Raw genomic sequence first — 27741 nt, forward strand, 5'->3', positions numbered from 1 at the left:
AGACAGAAAGAAAGAAAGAAAGAAAGAAAGAAAGAAAGAAAGAGAAAGAGGAAAGAAAGAAAGGGAGAGAGAAAGGAAAGAAGGAAGGAAGGAAGAGGGAGAGATAAAGTCAGCAGAAAAACACAGCAGAACAAACATACCAAGGCAGAATTTCACTACTTAGATTCTCAAGACAAATCTATGGTTCAAAACTAAAGAAACAAGTTTTTAAAAGATTAAAAAAATTCAGAGGTAAGTTAGTTTCAAGTGACAACCACACAAACTTCTTCCAAAGAGGCTACATTCAGGACGCTGCTCAAGGATGGAACAAAGAACTGTTGCTGAAGAGTAATTGGGCTGGATATTCCCACACTGCATCCCTGAGAACTTGGAAATGAAGACGTCTCATGTGAGGGGCACATGGAAAGGAGAGCGTGACTTTAAACGAATTGAAATTAAAATAAAGAAAAAAATGGATTGAAAATTGATCATAAGGAAACAATAAAGCAATAGTTTACCCCATTCTGAGATTGAAATGTTTCTTTGTAATAATAGACACTACATACATATTCTTCATTCTACCACATCACTGCTAAAGTTCTCCAAACAGAATGGGTATCCTCTTTCCCTGAGGTACTCATATTTTTTGTTAATGTTCTTGGCCTGCTAGGAAGCAGACATCGTTGACTATGCATAAGATGAGACTCTTGGGAGTTCCTGTAGTGGCACAGTGGAAACAAATCCGACTAGCATCCATGAGGATTCAGGTTGGATCCCTGGCCTTGTTCAGTGGACCGGGATCTGGCATTGATTGCTGTGAGCTGTGGTATAGGCTGGCAGCTGCAGCTCCAACTCGACCCTCTAGCCTGAGAACTTCCATATGCTGAGAATTCGGCCCTAAAATGAAAAAAGAGAGAGAGAGAAAGAGAAAGAGACTCTTATAAGCCAGAGTAGACCCTAGACAAGTTCTCCTGGGAGCAATTTGCAGGCATCATTTCCACTTGTGATTTCAACTTCTTGTTCCTTAACTGCAGACTTTTCATAACTAATTTCCAAAAGCTATATGGCATTTTTTTCCTAATATATTTTAATATGACTGCAGGATTGAATGTTACTTCTATTTTTAAAAGCATCTTTATTAAAGTATAAATAATTAGCATATGATGAACTGCATGTATTTAAAGAGTACATTTTAATGAGTTTGGACATGTGTTTACACATGAAACCATGACCCCAATCAAGATAGTGACCTTATCATCCTTAAAGTTTCATTGTACCCTTTTGCAATTCTTTCCTCCTCCCCTCTCTGACCCCCATCCTCATGGGACAACTGATCCACACTTCGCATTTTCTAAAGTATAGCTTGTATCCTCTACAGTTTTGTACAAATACAATTCACTGTGTACTTTATTTTAATTGGCTCCTTCCATTCAGCATAATTATTTTGACATGAGCCCCACATCCTGGTGTTCAGTTTTTGCCTATGTCCTCCCCTTGGGTGTGAGTTGGACCTATGACTTACTTCTAATTCATAGACTATGGCAAAGCTGATTGGACCATTCCTGTGATTATACTGAACTATACATGACTCGGTCTTGCTAGTAGTCCCACTCTACAGAGTATCCTTGCTGGCTCCATGATGTAAACGGTCAAGGAGGGAAGCCCACTTGGCAAGGAACTTCAGGCACCTCTAAGAAGTGCAGGTAGCCCCTAGGAACTGAAAAATACTGCCAGCTAACAACCAGCAAATAGCCTGTGCCTTCAGCCCTAATGCTGCAGGAATTCTGCCAACAAACTGAGTGAGCTTAGAAGTAGATTTTTCCACAGTCAAGTGACGGTATAGCAGAATATGCCACCCCAAAACACACCTGTTTGGTATAAAGATTATTTTAAGTTGATTTTTGTTAAGAGAGGAAAAAAAAAACACAGACGCATGAGATACTTTAAAAACAGTAGAATTTACTCTTTGATGAGAACTTTGCATTTATAAGGGAGGCCTCAATTTGTAAGAGTGTCTCCTCTCTCTCTGTGTACCAGGAAGAGAAACACTCATTAAGGGAGAAGTTACCCACCTTAAATCTGCATATGAACCTTACCCTTGCTCATTATGTTTTTCCTGATAACCTCCTATAACTGGCCTCCCCAACCTCCAACGTATTTTTGTCTTTAGCTGAAAATAGTATTTAATGTAGCAGTTTAGGCCATTTCAGGGATTTTTTTACTCAGTTTTTCTGAGTATCTCCCATGTATATACAAAGTGTGCATGTTATTGCAAGGGAGCAAAATCTGCCAGCCCATAATGTATCTTTGCGGCAAGGATTAATTTAGGCTGATTATTTTTAAGAAACAACATTCAGTGAAGTTCCCCTCAGTGGCTCAGCGGTAATGAACCTGACTAGTATCCACGAGGACATAAGTTTTACACCTGACTTCCCTCAGGCGGTTAAGGAGCCCACGTTCTTGCTGAGACCTGTGGCGTAGGTTGCAGAGGCAGGTCTGATCCAGTGTTTCGGCTGCTGTGGCTGACAGCTGCAGCTCAGATTCGACACCTAGCCTGGGAACTTACATATGCCCCAGGAGTGGCCCTAAAAATAAGACCGAGAAGAAAAGAAAAAAAAACCACTCAGGAAGTTTTTCTTGTTGCCTTTCCCCTGAGTGAGCTGCCTAAAGAATTTAGATAACGAGCTTGTTTCAGAATAGAACTATCATGAGAGGTATCTCAGGCCACAGGGTCGCAAGTGCAGATTTAAAGTAAGGAGGAGTTTAGGCTGGAGACAAGTTTGGCAGTAATTCAACCCTTCATTGGTTGGACTAGAGAAGATGCTCCATCTACTATGGCTAGAGGGGAAACTATGGGCAGTGAAAGAGTGATTAAAATTTTGGAAGGCAGGGAGTTCAAGAAAATCGGAGCAGAAGGAAAAAAAGACTAGCCCAAGGGGAACACAGTTGTTTCGAATCATAAGTCTCCAAGGTGGCGATGGCAGAATGAGCTGAGACTGGTATGAGCAGCACCGCCCCTAGTGTTAGGTCCCTGTAACTGCAGGGGTGAAGTGGAAGCCTTGTGGGCTCCTGTGAAGTCCTTAGACACCAGTGTTTATCTTCTGGGAGTAATGTTAATCCAGAAAATATTACTCTGAGGGAAGGGGGATTTGTCATTTCCTGTTAGCCTCAACCCCTGAAGCCAATTAGGCTGCCATGTCTTTCCTAACGGAATGGCCCTAAGTTCGAGATTCAGAGAGGGCAGGATATCTTGAAGCGACATACATAAAGCATCATTTACCTCGTTTGGCATATAAAAATAAAATAAAATAATGTATGTGCCAATAATCATCAATGAAAAGATTCAGGAAGAAGAAGCAAGCTGAGTTTTAGCAAAACCAAAGGTTTTTGCATGGGAGAGAAAACTGGAAGTGCAACCAGAAAGAGCTCTCAGATAATATCAGGAAGTGATGAGACTTTGTCTTTGATCTGCTGAATCATCCACCCAAGGAAGTAAAGAAAATTCTTTGAGGGTCTCCCATTTAACAAATGGAGCCAAGGAATATGATTTCATCCATTTTTTCAGAGACACCAGGCCCTGTTCTAGAAGTTGGGTATCCAGTAGCAATAGTGATTAAAATCGACCAAAACAGAAAAATACATCTCTCGAAAGACTTACATTTTGTTGAAGAGGGCAGTATGGTGAAGATAGTAAGCAAAAGTATCACTTTTGCTCAGGCCCGTGGCGCTGGCAGGATGGGCAAGTGTCACGGTCTTCATACTGCCAGGAAGCTTCATAGCCACTGACAGGACCGTAAGTGGCACAATAAACAGTATAAGAAAGTTCATTTGGGCACAGCCTTGAAGGCCAATCCTTTTAGAAGTGCTTCTCATGCCAAGGGAATTGTGCTTGAAAAAGTAGGGGTTGAAACTAAATAGCCAAATTCTGCCACCAGGAAGTGTGTCAGGGTTCAGCTAATCAAGAATGGCAAAAAAATTACAGCCTTTGTACCCAATGATGGTTGTTTGAACTTCACTGAGGAAAATGATGAAGTTCTGGTTGCTAGATTTGGTCACCAAGGTCATGCTGTTGGTGACATTCCTGGAGTCCAGGTTGCCCAAGTAGCCAGTGTCTCTCTTTTGGCCTTTATGAAGGCAAAAAGGAAAGACCAAGAGCATAAGTTTTGATGGTAAAAGCAGGATAGTAATAAATTCTCACATGCCAAAAAAAGTCTACAGCATGTCAGATCTTGGTACATATTAAGAAGAAAAGTATAGTAAATAGGAATTGGAAATTACATGGGGTAGCTCAATTATCAAAATGACAATCGGGTCTATGGGCTCCAGGCCTGAGTCCCACCTGGCCCTTGGCTAGAGGGGTCTCTCCTGGACCATCCAGGCCAGACCCAGCCTGGCCCACATCCTTTATGTAGGCCCCCACTGGGCTGTAGACCCCTTCACCCCCTGGGGACCCACTGGTCTAAAAAGTCTATTTTGGCCTGCAGTGACTGGGGACCATAATTGCAGGACACCATTTATGGGGTCAACCGGCCTATGGCGGCCTGTGTCTATAAGGGACTCTCATCGCCTGTGGGGGTCAGCCCCATCCCTAATGACCCATTTACAGGGTTTTCCATGTGTCTATAGAGACCACCCCCTTGGCCTCCAGAGGCTCTCAATAGTGGTGGTTCCCTTAGCAGGGACACAACTCTTGGACCTCCCTGGTCTACAAGGCCATGTCCCATCTGTAAATGTCACATGTGCAAGGTCTCAAGCCAGGTGGAAGGTCCTTTCCGGGTCTTTCCCACCCATCCAGGCTGTAAGAGTCAGTGTGGAAGGTGATGAAAGCCCTGGGCCGGGCTCTGGCTGCAGCTCTGGCTCTCTCTTTGGCTGTGCTGGGGCCACTGATCCATGGAGCCCAGGCAGGGGGCTGCAGGTAGGAGTGGAAAGTGCTTCTGGAGGCTTCAGGTTTTGTGACATGTGGTACGGGCAACTAAAGCAATGGCAATTGCCAGTGGCTCATCTGGGGTGAGTGGAGCCTCATGGGCACTAATTCATTCATCTGTGCATGCATCCTTCTGCTCACCAGGTTCCCAGAGCCTGCTTCTGTTCCAGGCCCTTTGCTCTAAAATGCAGCTAATTTGGGCCCTAACTTGGAAGGCTGTGAAGTCTGGTGAGGTGGCTGCATTCAGACCCAGGTGGACAATTACAAGCCAGGAACATTAGTGAGGGGTAATCTGAGAAATTATTAGAAACTCGGGCTCTGAGCCCAACCACCTGGCTTCAAATTTGGGTTCCACTTTACTAACTGTGAATTTGGGCAGGCGGCTTCCTTTTTCTGATGATCCCCTGCAAGTGGGGATAGTAATAGTACCTCACAGGGCTGCTGGGATTAAATGAGAACAGGTATTTATTGTGGCTGGCACTTAGTAAATACTCAATAAATGGCTTTAGAATTATTAAAGTTATTCTTTTTAAAAAAGTAACTCAATAACAGCACTGTTTTCATTAAAAAAAAAAAAGACATGGAGTGGCTCAGCGGAAATGAATGACTAGTATCCATGAGGACGCAGGTTCAAACCCTGGCATCGCTAAGTGGGTTAGGGATCCAGCATTGCAGTGAGGTATGGTGTGGTTCACACACACGGCTTGGATCCCACATTGCTGTGGCTGTGGTATAAGCTGGCGGCTACAGTTCCAATTTGACCTCTAGCCTGTGAACCTCCATATGCCATGGGTGTGGCCCTGAAAAAAAAAATGACAATCAAAGAAGGCCTCACTGACAAGACAAATACTCACATTGGGACCTCAGTGTCCCTCTTTACAAAGCATGGAGGTCCCATCCCAGGAAGGGAGCAGGAATTCAGCCACCCCAGAGCTTTACCCATCAGGTTCAGCCCCTGGGCAGCTAGTCAAATAGGCCCATGCGTCCTCTCAAAAATGACCATCAGGCTTATTTTAACAGAAGATGCAGCCAGTATAGGAACAGTTTGGCCTTAGGTTACCCTTCTCCAGTCACTGGCACAGATGCACCTGCTGAGAAGCTTCAGCCACTCTATGTTACATACTAACAGGAAAGAGTTCCAAGCTAGATAATGAGAAAAGAAAGGGGCAGAATCTCAAGAGGAACATAGCCATTGGCCTTTTGATTTAAAGGGGATAAAGAGAATCCATATGTATAAATTTTCGTTTGTATGAAGAAATTCCAGACAGATACACGGGAAACTGATAAACGTTGCTTTCTGTTATTGATGGGGACTGGCAGATGAGGGCTGTGTTTGAAGCAGGACAGCAATTATTAAACCCTAACAATGGGCTGCCTAAAAGAAACCTCAAAGCACAACCTTAGCTACAGTATCTCACAAGGCCACGAGATGGCGATAGCGTTTCTTGATTGTCAAGCCTGGGAGCGGGACAAGGGGACCCTGGAGGCCGTGAACTCCTCCCTGCGCAAATGACCTCTCTGTTCCCTAAGTTGAGGCGCTAGAATTTCTCTTTGCCAGCACTTGATCCCTCTCATTGTCACCCTTGATCAAAAGGGAATTATGTTCTCTAAGTGGGTTAAGTTTTTTAAAAGCTTGTATTTTGGGGGAAGTTGAGGGAGGCAAGGAAGGGATTAGGGACGTCTTGAAGTATACACAAAAGTACACAGAAGAGAATAACATACCTCCAAGGGCCTATCATTCATGCTTCAACAACTACCAATATCTTGCCTTGTTGTTTCATTATCCACAGTTACACTGAGGGGTAGGGCGACAGTGTAAAGAAATCGTAAAAAAGTAATTTCAATCATGAGGATTTTCACAAACTTGCTAACAGATACAGAGTTAAACAAAATACAATATTTTCTCACCTAAGAAAAAAGATTTTTAATGATTTGTAATATTATTCAATATCTGGTACTTGAAAAAAATCCTCAATGGCCTCAAAAAAAAATTTTTTTTTACAATGATTTTGCCTGATTGGGATTCCAGTAGATAATGCAAAATGGCATTTGGTTGCTATGTCTTTAGAATCTATTTTAATGCTTAACGCTTAAACCAAATCTCCAACTTGCTCTTTGGAAAAGGAATTGAGAAACTATAATCTGGGTGATGGGAATTCTCATAGTCCATGGATTGTCATTGCTTGTAGACCTTTTCTGTGAAAAGGGTTAGGGGAAAAATTGTTTTCTAAAAAAAAAGGGGGGGATACCAAATACCGCTATTTTCCATTCAAATTTAAGTCAAAAGGGTTTTTGCTTTAACAATTGAATCTCTTTTATTCTGAAAATCTTAGTTTCTCATATGATAATAAATAACACATTTCCTCTATAGACAAACAGGAAAAAAAAAGAAAATCTTAACAATTTAATTGTTCCGCACTAGCTACCAGAAGGAAAGAGAGAAGACAGGTTTGAACCTACTAAAACTTGACCCCAGGTGATGTGAAGGTCAGATTTTAGTAGACATAGACTTTTCAACCTCATTTAAAATTGATATTCAGTAATATTCTTCCCTTTCCAAATTAAGATCAAAGAAATTCTGATGCTGCAAAATAGCTTAAAAAGAAAATACTTCCTCAAATGAAGTATAAATAACACTATTATCTTTCTGGTTAGTACTTTTGTTTCTTAAGAAATCCACGGGAACTCCCCAAAGGATTTCTTAAACAAGAAACAAAAGGAACCTGAGAGTATCCATGAGGACGAGGGTTCCATCTCTGGCCTTGCTCAGTGGGTTAAGGCTCTGGCGTTGCCATGAGCTGTAGGGTAGTCACATAAGAGGCTCAGATCTGATGTTGCTGCAGCATTGCTGTGGCTGTGGCTGTGGCGTAGGCCAGCTGCTACAGCTCCAATTCAACCCCTAGCCTGGGAATTTCCATATGCCACTGTGGGTGTGGACTGAAAAAGACAGAAAGGAAGGAAGGAAGAAAGAAATCCTTTGGTACAGTGAGATATTTTCCTATCTTACCTCCTAAAAACTCTTAATTGTTTTCCTTTTACATTGAAGTGTCTTTTTTTTCCCTTATGGATAACCAATTGTCCTGATAAATTTTTGAACAGCTTATCTTTTCTTCGCCTCTCTCATTTCTAAAGGTTCAGCAAAAAATTAGACGTGATCCTTGGATTTCTATCTAATTCAGTTGGCAACTGTGTCCATCTCCGTGCAATATCACCCAGTAGTATAGCTCTATGAGTCTTTTTTTAATCATTAATCATGTCCTATCTCATCACAAGTTTCTTTGACTTTTTTTTTTTACAAGTTTGATCCTCAAATAAATGTTAGAATTATCTTCCAAATTCCAAAATTAGGATTTTGACTGAAATTTCCTGATTTGGTCAATCTTCCTTTAGATACTAAAATTTATGAAAATAAAATAAACACAGTAGAGTGAGCTTTGAGATGTAAGGATGGAAAATAAAACACTGCCAAGTTGGTTATTAAGCAAATTGCAGAGTTTACTGCTCCTTTTCTACCTCTTAGTTCTTTAACAAGTGTATTTTGACAATGGGAGAAATTATACTGATTCTTTGTCACTGTTCAGCACATATACAACATCCAACTGAACAAGACTCTAATAATGTGTCAAACTCCTAGCTGAGTCTCCCAATAATGGATAAGGCTGTTTCTTTATTAATGAAGGATGTGGTACACATTAAGACGCTAGGTCCCATCGATATTTTGCATTGCCTTACCTTTTCACTATGATGCATTGTTAAAAAGAAAAAAAAAATCTGGTGAGATACGAGGTATATAGTCAACAAATCCACAGATATTCTTTTTTAGGGTCGCACCCATAGCATATGGAAGTTCTCAGGCTAAGGGTGAAATCAGAGCTATAGCTGCCGGCCTACACCACAGTCACAGCAACGCAGGATCTGAGCCCCGCCTGCGATCTACACTACAGCTCACAGCAATGCTGGATCCTTAACCCAGGGATCCAACCGGAGTCTCATGGGTCCTAGTCGGTTCCTTAAACGCTGAGCCACAAAGGGAACTGCCCAAAGATATTCTTGATAGCAACAGCATAACAGAGAGTGAAGCACATCTAAATCAAGAATAAGTGTCTATCTCAGTGAGGAAAAATCTCTGCTTCATCCATAAGTGGCTCGTAGGGCCACTAATCCTTTGACAGGGTGTCTCTGTTAACTTCTGAGGAAATAGGTATCTTATTTCAATAACCACTGTACATTAGTTTTTAAAAACAATTGTGTGCAGTAAGGAAAGGAAATATAATCATTTAATTTACCTGGAAAAAAAGTTCTTTACAGTGGATTCTTCTAAGGCAATGGTCAAGGAATTATTCTGGTTTGCGACCTCTGGGGAAGACCTGGCAATTAGTTCTAATTATTCTGAGCAACAAAAATCACAATGTACATTTTTTCAAATGGCATACTATCTTAGTTTAGATTTGAACCACTTTTTCTGAAGCTCATTAGCAATGAATTAAATTGATAGCATTTAGTTTCTCAAGCAAAGGAGTAAATCCTCCCCTTATTCATAACGGGATTCTAGCAAGGTTCAAGCAACCCAAAAGACGAAACTTTATTTACCTGGTTTATTTATCTCTTAGGCAGTTTAAGGGTTTTTTTCTTTTTTTTTTTCTTTTTAGGCCTACACTGAAGCATATGGAATTTCCCAAGCTAGGGGATCTATTTGGAGCTGCAGCTGCTGGCCTTAACACCATAGCCACAGCAAAGCCGGATCCCACTGAGTGAGGCCAGGGATTGAACCCACATCCTCAGGGATATTAGTCAGGGTTGTTACCGCTAAGCAGCAGTGGGAAGTCCGAAGGTTTAATTTTCTGAGTAATAGATGAGTTGGCTGGGACATTTTCAACTTCGTAGTTTTCAAAAATTTTATCTTTACAAATTTTCATCTGAGGATAGACGATTGCCTTCTTTCCAATCCCTTTCCTTTTTCCACAAATTTTATTCTGATTTTTATATCCTATAAGGGAAAGAAACAATCAAAAAAAGTATTAAGCTTTGAAATTTTCATCTAATTATTTGGATTAATGGAGACGATGGGGCTCATGTGACAGGCGACACAAAGAGATAGTTATTTACAGGACTCCGTTACCATTAGTGTGGGATGAAGATGACGTCAGAAAAGAACTTTCACTCTTCCTTTAGTTCTCATGTCATAATGAGGGTACATTCTTTATATGGAAACATACAACAAACCAGTTAGTAGCAACTCAAATAGATATACAAGAATCTATGGAGGCTGTTTCCAAATGATGGACAAACTTAGAAAAAGCTCAAAAAAGGGAAGAAATTTCAGAGAGCAGCCAAGAGTGAAGTGGGCCTTGAAATATGGGTAGGCTTGAGTCAACAAAGGGAAAGAGTATATCTGACCAAGGGATTTCACAAAATATTAATCGCTTTTAGACATCACTACCATGCTAAATCTAGATCCACTTTAGATAAACTAGGTAATTTATTTACATAAATTAAACTCGTTTTAAAATTACTACCTAAACCAAAAAAACAGCCATAGTGGAAGCTTCTAAATGCTTTATGGATCCTGGCTTTTTACCTAAAAGAGACACAGAATTTTGAACAGCTATAATCTAGAGAAGCATGACTGCTTGTTTGGTGTCAGCTTCTTGTTTATGACAACCTGAATGATGTGGGATTTAGTTTCCTTCACCCGTTCCGGGCAAAGTCAAAATAGGATTTGAAATGCCAACCAAGGAAATTTAAAATAGAATCTGATTTTTGTTTCAGAAGAAAGCCTGAGATAAATGCCCTCAGGCTTCTCTGCCTTCATTAGACCCCACAGAGTCAGGTTTCTGTTGCCACTGGGCCTCTGACCACTAGTGCCAAATAGGTGGAAACAAAAGTTTTAGGCGAAGGGGAAAAAAATAGCTTTTTTGCTTTGCCGGCAAAGGAGGCCACAGCAGACTAATGCTTTAAAGGCTGTGTTCCCTCCTTTGAGCAAGAACAGATGGTTTGATAGTTTGGGAGTGGAAAATAGGGCCACAGATTAAAATCAGAGTAGATGAAAGCTTGTATTCCTCTTCAAAGCTGGTGTTTTTGGCCCCTGGGACTGGTTCTAGTAGTCTTGAAATGAAGAAGGCTTCATCAAGAAGTTAACACCTTCCATTTGTTGGGGATTTTAGTTCTGCAGAACTTAAAAGATATTGTTCCATGCACTCCTGGAGGAGAAACCAGGACCCTTTATTTTCTCATAAAGAAAATACATTTTCGTCAACTTTTCAATATTCTAATATATCACAGGATTGATAACATGAAGAAAACACCTGTATTTATTTTTTAATTCAGATTTCTTCTGTTTTCTCCACTGAGCCTTAGAGGTGAAAAAGTATCAGGTTACACAAGGAATGTGTCTGGTACATTCTTGATGTCTCTTCTCCACTGAGTGACTGTATGTTTGCAGTTTAGGCCTGGTGAATCAAGGAGGTGGCATTCAGTAGTGAGACTTTTATTGTCAAAGAGTACTGACTGAGAAATTTTTGTTTCCTCTTCTGGTGAGACAAGGCTGCGCTATAGTTTCTCCATTGTTCCTCCATTGTCTCTGCATCCTCTCCCTTTCTTGACTAGCGACGGTTTCAACCTGCCCTTTGGAAACCACTGAAGGTCAAGGCTGAAGCCTATTCCCCTGCAGCAAAGAAATGGGGGGCGCAGAAAGGCTTTTGTGCACAGTAGCCCCTTAGGGCCGGGATCGGTTTCATTTCGTCTTTTAACGTCTCCCATTATACGGATATAGAGCAAGTGGAAATCAATATTCTAATTAAAAGTAAAAGTGTTTGTACTCCTCAAGCTGAAAATTACATTTCTTTCTCGTCAAAGAGAAATTCGAGAATAGAAAATCTCATTCTGGAGAGAGAAAAAAAAAGAATGAAAAGCAGAATGGTCTACACAAAATCTTTTACTCAAGGAACTTGTGTGCGCTGGTCTGAGAGAGGCGGAAAGGGGATCCTTTCAGCGCACAGAAACCCCTTAGTTTCCGGGATGCCGGCAACCAGACAGGCCGTGGAGAAGGGCGGCGCTGATCGCGGCAAATTTAACTGCCGGCGCCAACCTCTGCACCCGGGTAGGTAGGACTCCAGCTCTGTCCGACAAGTTACGGGAAATTTTTGATTTTACTTCCACTACTTAGCTGTAAAATCTATCAGAACTGATAGCTGAGCCCTTTTAAATATACTTAAGTTCCTAAATAACCGTGAAAAGCTCAGGATGAGGTTACACAAGGAGCTCGAGCTTTGCCAAGGTCAGATAACGTTACTCCTGTTAGTGGTCTCTTGTTATTTTGGGAACAGAAAGTTCTTTAAGACTGTTCAAGAAATTGTTCTGCTCGGCGACTAAATACCAAAATTACAAACGCCCAGCGCAAAAGTAAAAAGCACCAGCTCTCTTTCTGAAAGTGTGGGTGGCTCTTAAAAGAGCCGTTAGGATCGTTAGCAACCAACTCACTGTTTACTTGGCACTGGTGTATTTGGTGACAGCCTTGGTACCCTCGGACACGGCGTGCTTGGCCAGCTCCCCGGGCAGCAACAGGCGCACGGCCGTCTGGATCTCCCGGGACGTGATGGTCGAGCGCTTGTTGTAATGCGCCAGCCGCGAGGCCTCGCCAGCGATGCGTTCGAAAATGTCATTAACGAACGAATTCATGATGCCCATAGCCTTGGAGGAAATGCCGGTATCCGGGTGCACTTGCTTCAGCACCTTGTACACGTAGATGGAGTAACTCTCCTTGCGACTGCGCTTGCGCTTCTTGCCGTCTTTCTTCTGCGCCTTGGTCACAGCCTTTTTGGAGCCCTTCTTCGGAGCTGGCGCGGACTTTGCTGGCTCAGGCATAATTCAAAGCAGCTAAAAATGCCTCCAGGAAAAATGAAAACCGCTATGACGAACACACAATGTGTCCTTTTTATATAGAATCTCTTATGCAAATAAGGTGATTAGCTAAAGACTTTGTCTGATTGGTGGCTAATCAAGTAAAATGTCCGGAATTAGTTCTGTCCAATCAGAACGCAAGAGTCCCAAACTCGCGTTTTCATTGGTTAAATTAAGCCAAAATGTTAACCAATGACACGCATTCTTCTTCGCGCCCAATAAGGGTTATAAAAAGTGCCGCGCCTGGACTTTCGCTTTGCTAACTACCACAAGCGAAGCTGCTGTCGCTATAATGTCGGGAAGAGGCAAACAGGGAGGCAAAGCCCGCGCCAAGGCCAAGACTCGCTCCTCGCGGGCCGGGCTCCAGTTCCCGGTGGGTCGAGTGCACCGCCTGCTCCGCAAGGGCAACTATGCCGAGCGGGTCGGCGCCGGCGCGCCGGTGTACTTGGCGGCGGTGCTGGAGTACCTGACGGCCGAGATCCTGGAGCTGGCGGGCAACGCGGCCCGCGACAACAAGAAGACGCGCATCATCCCGCGCCACTTGCAGCTGGCCATCCGCAACGACGAGGAGCTCAACAAGCTGCTGGGCAAGGTCACTATCGCTCAGGGCGGTGTCTTGCCCAACATCCAAGCGGTGCTGCTGCCCAAGAAGACTGAGAGCCACCACAAGGCCAAGGGCAAGTAATGGCCTAGATTTCGGCGACACGCATCAAACCAAACCAAAGGCTCTTTTCAGAGCCACCCACATTTTCTGGAAAAGAACTTAACATCTATCTTGTTTGGGAAGATGAAAAGAGATTTAATGTGAAAATTTCCTTAACTTCTAGTTTGGTCAAGTCGAAGTGTGGTAAAAGGCTTCATATTTGAATTAAAAAGTAAAATGACTTCATAATGACACATTAGGTTCATTGGCTGTGGAAAGACGGGCAGCTGAGTGTTTGGGGCGGGGAGTAGAGACTATTTCTAGGGCGGCTTGTAAACTGTTTACTACAAATGAGCGGCTTTAAACAAATTCTCGACTCGGGAGGCCAAAAGTTCAAAATCTAAGTGCTGCTAGGGTTCCTGCTGGAGTCTTGAGGGAGGAATCATTCTGTACTTGCCAGCTTCTGGTGGTTGCCAACAATTCCTTGGTTTGTGGCAGCATATCTTCAATCTCCCACCTTCCCAGTGTGTCTCTCTGTCCTCTTAGGGATAGCCAGCGGTCGTTAGGTTTGGGCCCACACTATATCCGATTGAAACAGTGGCATACGTGAAACATTTAAGCAAAGACAAGTTTCAGGAAGTTAATTAAGTTTAAGACCAAGAATGTATAAGCAAGATAAAGGACAGAGAAAGCAAGGGTAGAAAGTGAGTTCATAATCAGAGGTCAGGTCATGTAGGACTACAATCATGTAGGATTTTATATGCCATGATATAAGTTTGCAAATCATTCTAAGAGTTTTGAACAGAGGAATGGCATAACGTGATTTACACTTCTTCAAAAGTTCATTAAGGCAGCTATATGGTGAATACAATGTTTAGAAGTAATATAAATTAGAAGGTGATTGCAGTGGTCTTTTTGAGAGATTATGGTGGTTTGGCTTAAATTGGAGACAATAGACAATAGGTAAGGATACATTTTGCAGATATAACCAATATTTTGCTGACGGATTTGATATGTTGTGTGTAGGAGAGAAGAAAATAATTTTCTCTACTCTTCTGAATTCTCGTCTGAGACTCCCTATAATAAAGGACAAACTAACAGGAGGAAAACAACCAAAATTGTTTTAACATGAATACCTCATGTATACATGAGAGATACTTAAGGGAAATGAGTAAACTCAAGATGGCCCAAGCTATCACCTTACCTACCATCCTTGGCTAAAGACAAAAGAAAGATGTATGAGGATATTTGGGGGGGCGTTCGGACAGACATGGTGGGTGCCAGCAGGGAGAGAACAGTTAGTTATCAGTTTCTGATAAATTATCAGAAAAAAGCTTGGTAAAGAAAGGTAAGATTTGCTATGCAGATCAAAATTGGTGCCTTCTCCCATAAGATTCTTTAGTGATTTAGAATCACCCTGCTCTTCCTAGTATGGAAATGGAAACAAATGGAGCATTCCTCTAGAAATGTGTCTCTTAGAAAAAATGTTCTATTGTTTTCAGAGATTTTCCTATCTATGTTGTTACTCAAAAATAATTCAAAATTACCCTATGACAAAGAGGCATAGTTTGGGGTGGCATATTTACCACTCAACTGTGAAAGAACACAAAGATACAAAGAACGATACTTGATTTGAGCTGTTTGTCTCGACATGTTAAGTCAGTTACTAGGTTAGAAAACAGCCCACATAGCACCATATTTTTATAAAATAATATACTGTATTTTATAGAATAAACACTGTCTATTAATTTCAAGAATTATAAAGAATCTGACGAAGTTCAGCTGTCCATCCATTGCTAACCACTAGGTGTTATGCAAAAACTCATGAAATCTTATAGGGAGGGAAGCTAGTAGTTGGTGGGAATTTTACTGATTTTTAAAGCAGAAATGGGTCAGTAAAATATACTCCATTTAACTGTTAGGAAAATATAATCAAAAACAAAAGAAGAAAAAATTATTGAATAAACTTAATCCCTATTTAGGGTACCATTCTCAATATATATCGCTTTTTAAAGTGATTCCAGAGAGAGAAAGAAATCTAATCTCACTAAAAACAGGTAAGTGACATTAGGAAGGAAACCAGGAAATAGAGCACTATTTCTTTGCCGATTACATTCCAAGAGAAAATTCCAAGTTCCTTGGAGAAACATTCCTGAGTTGAGAAGCTGGCAAAGGGCTTAAACGCCATTAAAAGGATTTACCTACCTTTGAAAAGGAAAAAGAAAGAAATTTTTAAGGAGAAAAAGGAAAAGAAAGGGACTCTCAGGGAGAATTAAAGCTATTATTTTCAATTTGCTTTGAAATGAACTTGTTGAATTAACCTATGTACCCACTTTATAAAATATACTGAATTTTGTTCCTGTTGGTTTAATCCATTTTTTAAAGTTTTATTTCTTTTACAAAATCTATAGTTTATTTTGAAAATACTGTAATACAACCTTACTAAAACTAACTTTCTTTTTTTAATTGTTATTTCACCAAAACTAACGTTCTTGAAAATAAATGATTTCAAGAAAATCATTGAATGACAAGGGTGTTACATGCTAATGCTGAAAGAAGTGACTAAAATTTCTAAATTTAAGCAATAGTAAAATTGTCTGTATATTTTAAAAATTGAGTATATACAAGCAAGAATGTTTGAAATATATCATTCTTTTAATAAAGGTGTCTTAGAAAGACAGAAATATACTTTCTTTTCCCTGCATTTGAATTTTCTACTTGTTCACTGATGACAAATTGCTATTCTAATTAATGAATTTTTAAAAATTAAATTATATATTACCTAGGAAAAATTGAGACATTTAAAAACCTGGATTCTGTATTTTTCAGGTTAAGAGTACATAGTATTTAAAAAACAAGTTTACACACTAATAAATGTATCAATTTAATTCAGTTTTTACCAAGGGTACTAAAAGAATTTCTTTGTTGCAGCTAGTTAAAATGATTTATTTTTCAAGAATGGTATAATAAGAGAAATTATTTGAAAGAAAAAATTATGAGGTAGGAATTCACTGCCAAATACTAAAATATTTTTCAACATTACAAATAATTAAAAGCCTTAAGCACTACACATAGACTGATCAGCAGAACAATAAAAACTCAAGAAATAATTTTAAGTAAAATATTCAATGTAGGATCAATTAAGTTTCTCAAATCAGTGGAGAAAATATTTAATATGTTATACTGATCATACACCTGGTTAATTTTTTAAAAGTTAACTCTCTATACAAGAAATCAAGTTTGGATTGTTAACAGAGTTTAAAAAATTTTAATGGTTCTATTCATTATCAGTAAATTAATGGGAATTTATGGAAAATGAAAATTGATACCCATTTGGTGGAAGAGAATATGGCAATATACCTGGAAAATCTTAAAATTCTCTATTATCCCATCTTGTTCTATTTCTAGAAAGTTAGTATATTCCCCCCATAATATCAAGGAGAAAAACTTCACAAACTGGCCTAATCTTATGCAAATACTGTTAGAAAAGGAAAATACCGTATATAGGTAGAGAATCAGAATACTTTATTCTCTGTGCTATTTTATGTATCAATACAATATTAAAGTTCTGTTTTTTCATGAGGGTAAGGATCGAAACACAACTAATGAGAAAAGGAGGGGAAAAGAAACTACGTATTGAGGAAACAAAAGAATTAACTGAAAAAGAACAAAAAGGAATAGCACCGCCCTGGGTTCCTTTTTAGGTCCCCTCCCCCAATGCAGAGGAATTCCCGCCACAGCTTTTCAGTTTTCAATCTGGTCCGCAGAAGATACTTTTAAATGGAAGCTCCAGCAGTTAACAGCACTTTAGCTCGCTGGTTTCCTCAGGATGTCTGGCCGCGGAAAGGGTGGAAAGGGCCTAGGCAAAGGGGGCGCCAAACGCCACCGCAAAGTGCTGCGAGACAACATCCAGGGCATCACCAAGCCCGCCATCCGGCGCCTGGCCCGGCGCGGCGGCGTCAAGCGCATCTCCGGCCTCATCTACGAGGAGACCCGTGGGGTGCTGAAGGTGTTCCTGGAGAACGTGATCCGGGACGCCGTCACCTACACCGAGCACGCCAAGCGCAAGACCGTCACCGCCATGGACGTGGTCTACGCGCTCAAGCGCCAGGGCCGCACCCTCTATGGCTTCGGCGGCTAAAAGGAAACCTGGGATCCTGATTATTTGCTTTAAAAGGCCCTTTTTAGGGCCCCCAAGCTATCATGGAAAGGGCTGAAGTGACTATCTGGGGTAGACTAGCGTAAATAACTATTGACCTTGGGATAATAACCCCCCCACCGGTAAAACCTGTTAAGTAAATGCGCGTTAGAGTTGTCTTGCTTGTAACCCTGTTTTGAGCTTAGAGGTCCCTGCAATGTAGAAGAGCTTAAGGTCAGGAACTGAAGGAATGACCACATTTTTACAAAATCTTTTCCCCAGTCTTTTTGGTGAGCCCTGCAGACTATTTCGGCGGGCCGGGAAGTCTGGGCATTGTGCCACCCCAAGTGGAGTGAGGGAAAAACTTGAAATGCTGGGCAAAAGAACAAGTGCACCAGCGCCTGGAATTTGAGTCCACCTAATACAACAGGATTCATTTTCACGCCAACAAGTTTAAACCTAGATTCAATGTGTACTTGCAGCTCTGTTATTGGCAATTTAGTGGCTCTTAAAAGAGCCTTTGGGCTTAAGCTTAAAAATTCTCACTACTTAGTAAATTTACTTGGCGCTGGTGTATTTGGTGACAGCCTTGGTGCCCTCAGACACGGCGTGCTTGGCCAGCTCCCCGGGCAGCAGCAGGCGCACGGCAGTCTGGATCTCCCGGGACGTGATGGTCGAGCGCTTGTTGTAATGCGCCAGCCGCGACGCCTCGCCCGCGATACGCTCGAAGATGTCATTGACGAACGAGTTCATGATGCCCATGGCCTTAGAAGAGATGCCTGTGTCAGGGTGGACCTGTTTCAGCACCTTGTACACGTACACCGAGTAGCTCTCCTTGCGGCTGCGCTTGCGCTTCTTGCCGTCCTTCTTCTGCGCCTTGGTCACGGCCTTCTTAGAGCCCTTTTTCGGGGCAGGAGCAGACTTCGCTGGTTCCGGCATGATTCTGAGACTTCAAAACCTTCTTCACAAAAAGGTAGCGAAAAGTAAGCACGCTCTAAAGTGCCCTTGTTATATAGAACATTTGATGCAAATTAGGCGACTTCCAGCTCCTTGTCTCATTGGCGGCCGTTTCGAGATAGTATCAGGAATTAGTTCTGTCCAATCAGAACGCAAGAGTCCCAAACTCGCGTTTTCATTGGTTAAATTAAGCCACAATGTTAACCAATGACACGCATTCTTCTTCGCGCCCAATAAGGGTTATAAAAAGTGCCGCGCCTGGACTTTCGCTTTGCTAACTACCACAAGTGAAGCTGCTGTCGCTATAATGTCGGGAAGAGGCAAACAGGGAGGCAAAGCTCGCGCCAAGGCCAAGACTCGCTCCTCGCGGGCCGGGCTCCAGTTCCCGGTGGGTCGAGTGCACCGCCTGCTCCGCAAGGGCAATTATGCCGAGCGGGTCGGCGCCGGCGCGCCCGTGTACCTGGCGGCGGTGCTGGAGTACCTGACGGCCGAGATCCTGGAGCTGGCGGGCAACGCGGCCCGCGACAACAAGAAGACGCGCATCATCCCGCGCCACTTGCAGCTGGCCATCCGCAACGACGAGGAGCTCAACAAGCTGCTGGGCAAGGTCACTATCGCTCAGGGCGGTGTCTTGCCCAACATCCAAGCGGTGCTGCTGCCCAAGAAGACTGAGAGCCACCACAAAGCCAAATGAGGGATGAGGTCAGAAAAAGCTAGGAAACAAAGGCTCTTTTCAGAGCCACTTACGCTTTCAGAAAAAGCTGCTACACTTAATCAGCTGTGTTTTTGCCAAGGCATCAGCGCGCTTCTCAATTTTGGGCGGGAGTAGAGAAATTCCAGTGGTGACTTCAAGAATGTAGCCTAAACTGAAAGGACTTCTTAGAAACTGACAAAGGACTGTATGTCCAGGAAAGTTTCGTTCAGAAGTTGGGAGGTGGAACAGCTCTGAAGGAACATTCTGATTAAGTGACCTAAGCAAAGCAGTTTTTTTTCAAACGATGAAAATTTTCAGGTCTACTCAGCCATTTATACTCTTTAGAGTTTAATTCTAGTGGGAGTTTGTTGACTAAAATCCATGCAGAATATCCTAAGTCTTCAGTAAATTCTTATCCCTATTATGTTCACTTAATGCATTCTTAAATTTGGTAACTCGATACAACAGTTAATGCAACCTAGAAAGTTCTACCTCCCTGCAAGTAGGTGCGGGAGCCATAAACGTGTAAATATGTGGTGTGTAAAGTGACATATGTCCTGTAAAGTACATAGAGAAGCCATAGCATATAATGGGGATTCCTATTTTAGATATAATAAAGTAGAGAAGCCACTTTAAGGATGTTAGGTGGCCTGACATAAACTGAAAAAAAAAGATTTGGCTAGAAAGGAGTATTGTCAAGTCGGAGGAACTGAAAATGAAAAAGTCTTAAGGCAGAAAAATTTGGGTGTGTAAATTGATGCGTATAAGCAATAGCAATCAGGCTCAAAACCCTTATTTCTGAGATGATGAAATTTGGTAATACAGATTAGTTAGATAGAAAAAGCTTTAAAACCCAACCCACTTTTTTAAGGACACCATAAAAATAGTATTGACTTTATTATGTGGTTCAAAAACTGGAAGATTTAAGAGAATATAGTTCATAATTCAATCCAGGATTCATTTGCACCTCCTAGTCGTTGCTTGCAGAAGCCCTGCTGAATGAAATGATAAAATGCCAGCTACCCCAGAAAAAAATTATAGTGGTATAGTCCTATAGGTTGGGTTCTCAGGAAGCAGATGCTGAGATGGACTTTGGGGTGCAAGATGTTTATTAGGGGCCAATTTGTGTGAAGGGAGGGAGGAACTAGGATTGGACAGAGGAGAAGGTCAAATCACAATACAGGCCAGACAAATAATGTGGGAAGCAATGGAGTTTATGTGGCCTGTCAGGGTTGCCTCACATTGGGTGAAAATATCCCTGGATCAGCCTTTATTTCCCCCACTTCGTTCTGCCACTGATGTGGACTGCCCTGAGGAAAGGGGTGCCTTGAGTAGGGTGGAGCTGTGCAACTCCAAAGACTGAAGGAGCTGAGAGCTGCTGATCTACAAATTGCACTCTGCACTTGGGCAGCAAGCCCTTGGTGGGAGCTCTGGATACTGCATTTCCATGTCTATGACAGACATTAAGGTGAATATAAATATCAACGTTGAGTAATGTCTGTGATGGTATTTGTAAAACTAACTTGAGTATACATAGGTGGTGTTATTTCTTTACTTTCATGGGGGAATTTAAAGGAGATATGTGGGGTTTTTTTAAGAGATATAAGAGAACTTTCTAAAAATCTTTACTAATTTCATATGTTCTTTAAAGAGTTTTAGATGCCTCAATCATTGCAAATGGAAGGTGCTATAAAAACAGCTATAAGAAATATGAGTGGATCTTCCACTGGCCTTCTCTCCAGATCCAAGCAATCACTTCATTTACCCAGTCCTGGGAAATAATCCAGTTTTGTACCATAATGTGAAAGTTTCAAAGCTTCAGAATGAATAGTTGAGGCCCCAGAAGGAGAGGAAAAAGAATGAGCCTTCAAAGAAAACATGGAAGAGCTACTCAGTACAGACCACTTATGGACCACATATATAATATAACATGAATGCATTTGAGATGGGTATCATAGCAATTACAGTTTAGAAAAGAAATGCTGGGAGTTCCCTGGTAGCCTAGTGGTTAAGGACTCGGCATTGTCTGTGTGTTGTCTGTGTTAAGGATTCTCTCCTCTCTTAGCTGTGGCTCAGGTTTGATCCCTAGCCCAGGGAACTTCCACATACCAGGGGCATGACCAAAAAAAGTAAAGAAAAGAAATGCTATGGGACTAAATGTTTGAGTTCTCCTCTCCCCCATTTACATATTGAAATCCTATCCCCCCAATGTGATGGTATTTGGAGGACAGGAAGGTAGACTCCTCACAGTGGGCTTCACAATTTTATAAGAGGAAGAGACCAGAATCTCTGCACCCAGTCCTGGAGCCCACAAAGAAGAAATCATGTGAGCACACAGAGATGGCAGCACCTACAAATCAGGAAGCAGACCTTCCTTGGCGCCTTGATCTTGGACTTTCCAGATTCCAGAACTGTGAGAAATATGTTTAAGCCCCCCGCCCCGGTCTATAATATTTGTCATAGCAGCCCAAACTGAGTAAGACAAGAAAGCACAATATAATTCAATCAGATTCTCAGTCTGTAAGAGATGAGTAAAGCTATAAATCAAGACATTAGCTCCCTCAACACAGATCCCACACATGACTATCTCTTAACTATCTGGTTTTATGGACTTTGGTTTAAGGTGTGTAAATACTTGAGTAGGAATTGTCAACTGAAAAAAAATATGCACAACTTAAAGTTGAGAGTTAAGGTTTTTGGGGGGCAAAAAGGCCTGTAGCCTGAGGGGGCTGCATTTCAGACAGCCCTGAAATACCACTCCAGAGAGGCAGAGGGAAATGTCAGTATATGTGTGATTTTGGTGAAGGGGGACGTACATGCAACCAAGCACACCTTTTTATAGATGGTAGCTTCTAGTCTCGTGAAGGTTACGACTAGTCACCAGGAGCAGGGGTCACTATGAAGGATTTTGGTGCTTTTCTAGATATGAGGAGAAGCAAGAATTGGGCTCATAAAATCTTCTGAAAATATTGATCTTAAAACCTGTTCTGCCAGTTTTCCCAGAGGACAGAGTGCCTCACTCCCGATTTCCATCCACCCTGCGCTCTTTTCAGAGGGTCAGCATCTGCAGTGTCTCATGATTCAATCCATGTAGAGGCAGATGGCAAGTGCCAAACTCCAGGTCACAGAATGTTAAAGGGCTATGTTGAAAAATTTGTACATGGACAATTGTGCAATCACTGATTTGTTGGGGAAAGAGATTGATTGATAACCACAGATAATTCATCATTTCTATCAGGTTATTTAGAGCCTCCTTCATGGTAGAAGCCCTCTGGTGGTCATTCAGGTGTAACACATAGTATTGACTGTCCATTTATATCACACTCCACAAGACACACATGATAACAATTTTCTACTCACATATTTCATGTCCTTCACTAGCTGGCTAACTCATTAGTCACTGACTATAAATTAGTAAAGATATATATAGACTTGCTTTTCTTGCATCAGGCCAGATTCCCTGCCATAGGAAGTGGACAACCAGATGTACCATCCAAAATTCTGACATGGAGGATTTCTTTGCCTTATTCTCTCTTAAAGCTTCCCATCTCTAAGTGAAGGTGTAACTTGTAGTGCACAACTATCCAGTTCTACAGTATTAAAATGCTCTGTAAGGCCAATCAAAACAGGCACATAATTGTTAATCCTTTGTTAACTGGTCAGAGTTTACCAAGAGGTTATGAAAGAGTTGAAGGAGAGGCAGCAAAGCAGTAGGAACAGATAGCACAGGAGTTTGAGCATTATGCATGCCATTCAGCCATCTCAGATCTGGTCTGTCCATAGAATTTTGTTTTAAAATGAAATTCTACTGTGAGTATCCATCTTTGTAATTCAATAGATCATAGAATACTCAGTTTCTGGTGAATAGTTAGGGGCACATATTTACTTGCTGTCCCATTGTCAGGTGTTCAATAACTAAAATGGTTCAGTAGATGTCAGCAACTACTTTTCAAATAAATAATAGTTGTCATCAGAATAATATTTGGCCTTATTCTAAATCCCCAGATATGATACTCATCATGAGCTTTGTGAGTCTCCTTAGAGCCTGTCTGTCTGCCATGTATAACACCAGACCAGTGGCTCTTACGTGTCATAATACCCAAATGGCAGGGCATGGACTTCACGATGGGGTCCATGGAAAGCTAGCTGAGCTTGCAAATTATCCAAGAGCTGCTGAGGGTAGCATGATGGAATATGGTACACATTGCCTTGGGGAAATATGACCATAAACTGAAGGACAATAGTGTCAGTAGCTCAAAGGGTAAGTGAGAGCGAAAGAACATTTATTTCAGGTGAAAGAAATAAAAGCTCGTAGGAAAGATCCTACAGAGATTGGGGTGGGGAGAGGTTGGGGGAAACCCACCTGTGGCATGTGAAAGTTCTCGGGCCTGGGATCTAACCCAAACCACAGCAGCAACCCAAGCCATCACAGTGACAAGACTGGATCCTTAACCTGTTGAACCACAAGCGACCTCCAAGACACTTTTTTAAAAGTTATTTTATTGAAGTATAATTGACTTAAAATATTGTCTTAATTTTAGGTGTACAGCAAGGTAAATCAGTTATACATATACATATATCCACTCTTTTTTCCCATATAGGTTATTATAGAATATTGAATAGATTTCCCTGTGCTATACAGTAGGTCCTATTTTTTAAAATAATATAGGAAAGAGAGAGGGAAGTGTTGCTGGAGTTATGCCCCTGAGTAAGAGAGTTAAGTTTTAAATTTATTTATTTATTTATTTATTTCGGTCTTTTTGCCATTTCTTAGGCTGTTCCCACAGCATATGGAGATTCCCAGGCTAGGTGTCGAATCGGAGCTGTAGCTACCGGCCTACTTTAGAGCTATAGCAACGTGGGATCCGGGCCACTTCCGCAACCTACACCACAGCTCACGGCAATGCCAGATCCTTAACCCACTGAGCAAGGCCAGGGACCAAACCCTCAACCTCATTGTTCCTAGTCGGATTCGTTAACCACTGTGCCACGACAGGAACTCCTTAAATTTATTTTTTAAAGAAAATTTGTGAAAGTCAGAATTAGAAAAGTTCATGGCTTTGATAAACATACAGCTGGAAGGTTGGATTAGGCCACTCTGTCCCTTATCCTCCTCAGAATCACTGTAGCAAATGTGTCAGACAAAAATCCTCAGAAATAAAAAGCACAAGAAAAAAGGCTATTTTCTAGGCCTGTGCCACATCAAGGACTAGCATATAGGATTAGCTTTTCTCTCTTATAGAGAAACACATGGAAATCAATCCAAAAACATCCCAGCAGAAAATGCCTAAAAGCACTTGTGTCCACAGCACCTTTCTAAATAGAGTGAGGGGGAGTCCCTGAGTGAAAGAAAAGGAAAGGTCCAGCTGGGAAGGGCCTGAGACTGAAGCAGCCCCCATTCCCCTGTCTGGGCTGCATTTCCTTTCCTTCAACTTAACTGAGCTCATTTCCTTGAGAATAAGAAAATCCCTAGGTCTCTTCTCTAACTGAATTAATACAGGGAAGCAAATAATTCTTCAGCAAACCTGCTGGTAATTAGGATGGCTTTGTGTGATCTAGAAGAAAGCAGATAAAGAAAATTGCAGAAAATTAAAGACATCGTTTTGGCTCTGCTGAGAAGCTTCGTAGGGACAGCTGCTGAAGTAATTCAGAAGCCCTTTGCTTTCATTATCTGTCACTTCTTTCCACCCACAGCCCTAATCTGAGACTCATCCTTCATACAAAATAAAGTCATGTGCTTGGCCACAAACTGTTGGGGGAAGTTGCTTGCATAAAGCATTGCACTGGAATCTCCATGCATTCATTCATTCTGCAACCCAACAACATTCATAAAGAGCTTGTCAACTGTGGAGGCCTGGTGACAAACAGGACAGTTACCTCTTTCTGGAGCAGAGTTGGGGAGGAAAGAGAGGAAGGAAATTAACATTAATTAAAAAAAAAAACACCAGTAACTAAGACATCATAAGAAACTGATAAAGGGGCATTGAAGGAAAAGTAAAAAAAAAAAAAAAAAAAAAAAGGATCATGGAACAGAGAAAAAAAATTTGACCAGGACGGGGAGGAATCCGTTGTGTGGAGGGGTCCGGTCAGGAAAAGCTTCGGGATGAATTCAGCGGAGAGCTGAAGCTTGAATGAAATTTAACCAGGTAAAGAGAAAAAGTGAAATCCATTCCGTATCAAGGAAAGAGCACTTCCAGGACCCTGACTCTCGAAGGCAAATTCACAGAGCTGTCTGCGAGGGGGTAGGGGTGGCGCATAAAGCTCCAGGCCAACAAGAAGCACGATCCCCTCTCCCCCACTGACCACCTAGGTCAACTGGAAAAAAAGAAGTTTCAGTGAGTCTGAGCATCCTAAAACAATAAACATTTTCTGACAGTTTCAAGTGGGCGGGCTGAGTCTGGGTACCCAGTCAGGATAGTGGCACGTCTGTTCCCCTGAACTCACTTCTGGCACCTGATACGATGCCAGGTTCTACACCAAGCACCCGGAGATTCTGACTATTTTAGCCAAAAATGACCCGGTAGGGTTCGATTCGAACGAACACCCTCTCCATTCCTCCACGCTTTTTTTTTTTTTTTTTTTTTGGCTGGGGAGCGGGGGGCACGCCCACGACATATGTCGGCCATGGTTCTAACCCAAGCCACTGCTGTGACAACGCCAGATCCTTAACCCGCTGCGCCACCGCAGAATCCCAGGACCATCCTTTTTAAAACTAAGCAAGAGACCCGCATGGATTGGAGCGAAAGCGAGTAGAGAGTTTGAAAGTGTTACCAATCCCAGGAGAGGAACAGCCTTGTTGGGAAAATTCCACGCAGTGAAGCAAGTTTTGTTCCTTTGGTTTGTTTGCCAGGACCAAAATATTGGGAAATGAAGGAGCAGAATAAGGCAGTAAATTAAGAAGGCACCTTTAAATTAGCATGGAAACACGAGGTGCCTGTTTCTCTGGATGACGCAAGTTCCCGAGAAGAGAGCAGAGGGAGGAGCAAAGGGAAGAGACTTCAGCCGTCTGCCGTGATCGTATAGTGGTTAGTACTCTGCGTTGTGGCCGCAGCAACCTCGGTTCGAATCCGAGTCACGGCAAGATCTTAACCCCTTCTGCACACTTTGCGTGTGGTTTTTTGTTTTTGTTTTAACACTGTGGGGGCCGGTCAAACAGAAGGTGTCCGTGGTTTTTGTTTTTCTCCAATGTTATTCTTCCCGACCATAGGCAAGCCCCACATTCCTGCTGGCATTGGCTGGAAGTCCCAAAGAAGAAACTGAGGCAATAAACAATAAAATTAGAAAACTTTTCCTTTTAAATACATGAAATGACTGTTCAAATGCAGATCCAGGTATATTGTGGCAATCTTTCAAGGGAATGATTATGAATCACACATTTCTAACTATGGTGACCGGGCCAGTGCTGAAACACTGTAAACTTTGATAATCTGGAAAAAAGTGGAGAAACTTTTTTGGGGGGTGGGGGATTATGGTTCAGAAAAATAGCCACTATCTCTAGCAGAAATCCATGGACTATGGCCCAGAGGCTGTCTCTTAGCAAGAGCACTAGGGTCCTGAATCTGACCCCAAATTAATTTGTAGTACCAGGTAAAGGATAAGGGGAAAGACGACCTACACATCGTGATTTGCTCAAAAAGCGGAGTGCTTGCTTGGCATGTACCCACGTGATACTTGGTGCCAATATAGGTTTCTATTATACATGTCAGGTCCTCTCGCTCACAATTACATTGTGCAGCTTTGAGTGACATCACTAGCAAATCTGGTACAAACTGAGCAAGGGAATTATGAGATTAATAGTTTGCCCTCCTCTATGGCACTCATGGCCCTTTTTTTTTTTTTTAATTTCTCTCTGCCTCCTCATCCTCCTCTCTCAAAGGAAGTTAATGAGAGTTACCACTTTCTACAGACGCTGAAGATTTAAAGACATAATATACATGACGGCACTAGCTCAGTGCCAAAGACATGTTAAAATAAGCCATTGTTGTTATTGTTAAATAAATAACTAGTCTTGTGGTTTGTGCCTTTGTGCAGTAGTAATGTTGTAAACACTGATGGCAAACTCAGCATCTGTTTAAAGTGACTACAATCCTCAGCTATTTTGATGGTGATAAAACTAATTCCAACTGTGACAGAAAGTTTTGTCCATCCTCAGAAAGAAGTTTCGTTTCAAAATTTCAGACAGGCTATTTATCAATACAGTGATTCAAAAATATTTGCCATAGTAGGCCATATATTTGAGGAAGTCACAGGGGTCTTGGGGAAAAAAAAAAGTAGATCATAGGAAGAATGGCCACAAAAATCAGGGAATTGGGGAAGAAAAAAAAATTACACCAACAGAACCTTCTTCTCATATCAGCAAAAACCCAGAAGGAGCATAATAGGCATGGTTAATTTCTCTCCAGTGTGCAGCAATCGGCCTGTATCCATAGAACCCTAGCCCTCCTTCACGTTTAAATGGAATTCGTATTTTGGAAAGATTTCCTAAAGGGAATACAATGGGCTTTTTC

General features: G+C 41.8%; 5 protein-coding genes, 1 non-coding gene and 1 pseudogene across 6 annotated transcripts; 5 read left to right on the top strand and 2 right to left on the bottom strand.

Annotated features, from left to right (window-relative positions):
• LOC110261662 lies at positions 881-5485 on the top strand (annotated as a pseudogene).
• On the bottom strand, positions 11992-12826 carry LOC110261670 (histone H2B type 1-J). The gene has a single exon (XM_021099843.1). It carries the CDS (start codon positions 12764-12766, stop codon positions 12386-12388), a length of 381 nt encoding a protein of 126 aa, XP_020955502.1. The 5' UTR covers positions 12767-12826; the 3' UTR covers positions 11992-12385.
• Positions 13066-13950, top strand: LOC110261666 (histone H2A type 1). The gene has a single exon (XM_021099839.1). The coding sequence runs from the start codon at positions 13095-13097 to the stop codon at positions 13485-13487; it is 393 nt and encodes a 130-aa protein (XP_020955498.1). The 5' UTR covers positions 13066-13094; the 3' UTR covers positions 13488-13950.
• LOC110261674 (histone H4) lies at positions 17236-17642 on the top strand. The gene has a single exon (XM_021099849.1). The coding sequence runs from the start codon at positions 17275-17277 to the stop codon at positions 17584-17586; it is 312 nt and encodes a 103-aa protein (XP_020955508.1). The 5' UTR covers positions 17236-17274; the 3' UTR covers positions 17587-17642.
• LOC110261672 (histone H2B type 1-K) lies at positions 18070-18585 on the bottom strand. The gene has a single exon (XM_021099845.1). It carries the CDS (start codon positions 18520-18522, stop codon positions 18142-18144), a length of 381 nt encoding a protein of 126 aa, XP_020955504.1. The 5' UTR covers positions 18523-18585; the 3' UTR covers positions 18070-18141.
• On the top strand, positions 18794-19286 carry LOC110261668 (histone H2A type 1-H). The gene has a single exon (XM_021099840.1). The coding sequence runs from the start codon at positions 18848-18850 to the stop codon at positions 19232-19234; it is 387 nt and encodes a 128-aa protein (XP_020955499.1). The 5' UTR covers positions 18794-18847; the 3' UTR covers positions 19235-19286.
• On the top strand, positions 26243-26314 carry TRNAH-GUG. The gene has a single exon. It is a non-coding gene; the product is annotated as a tRNA-His (tRNA).

This window comes from Sus scrofa, chromosome 7 (assembly GCF_000003025.6).
Source record: "Sus scrofa isolate TJ Tabasco breed Duroc chromosome 7, Sscrofa11.1, whole genome shotgun sequence".
Classification (NCBI taxonomy): domain Eukaryota; kingdom Metazoa; phylum Chordata; class Mammalia; order Artiodactyla; family Suidae; genus Sus; species Sus scrofa.

What these genes read in the sequence shown, in the direction of transcription:
- LOC110261670 (XM_021099843.1), bottom strand. Translation starts at nt 12,766, where the DNA reads ATGCCTGAGCCAGCAAAGTCCGCGCCAGCTCCGAAGAAGGGCTCCAAA.
- LOC110261674 (XM_021099849.1), top strand. Translation starts at nt 17,275, where the DNA reads ATGTCTGGCCGCGGAAAGGGTGGAAAGGGCCTAGGCAAAGGGGGCGCC.
- LOC110261668 (XM_021099840.1), top strand. Translation starts at nt 18,848, where the DNA reads ATGTCGGGAAGAGGCAAACAGGGAGGCAAAGCTCGCGCCAAGGCCAAG.
- LOC110261666 (XM_021099839.1), top strand. Translation starts at nt 13,095, where the DNA reads ATGTCGGGAAGAGGCAAACAGGGAGGCAAAGCCCGCGCCAAGGCCAAG.
- LOC110261672 (XM_021099845.1), bottom strand. Translation starts at nt 18,522, where the DNA reads ATGCCGGAACCAGCGAAGTCTGCTCCTGCCCCGAAAAAGGGCTCTAAG.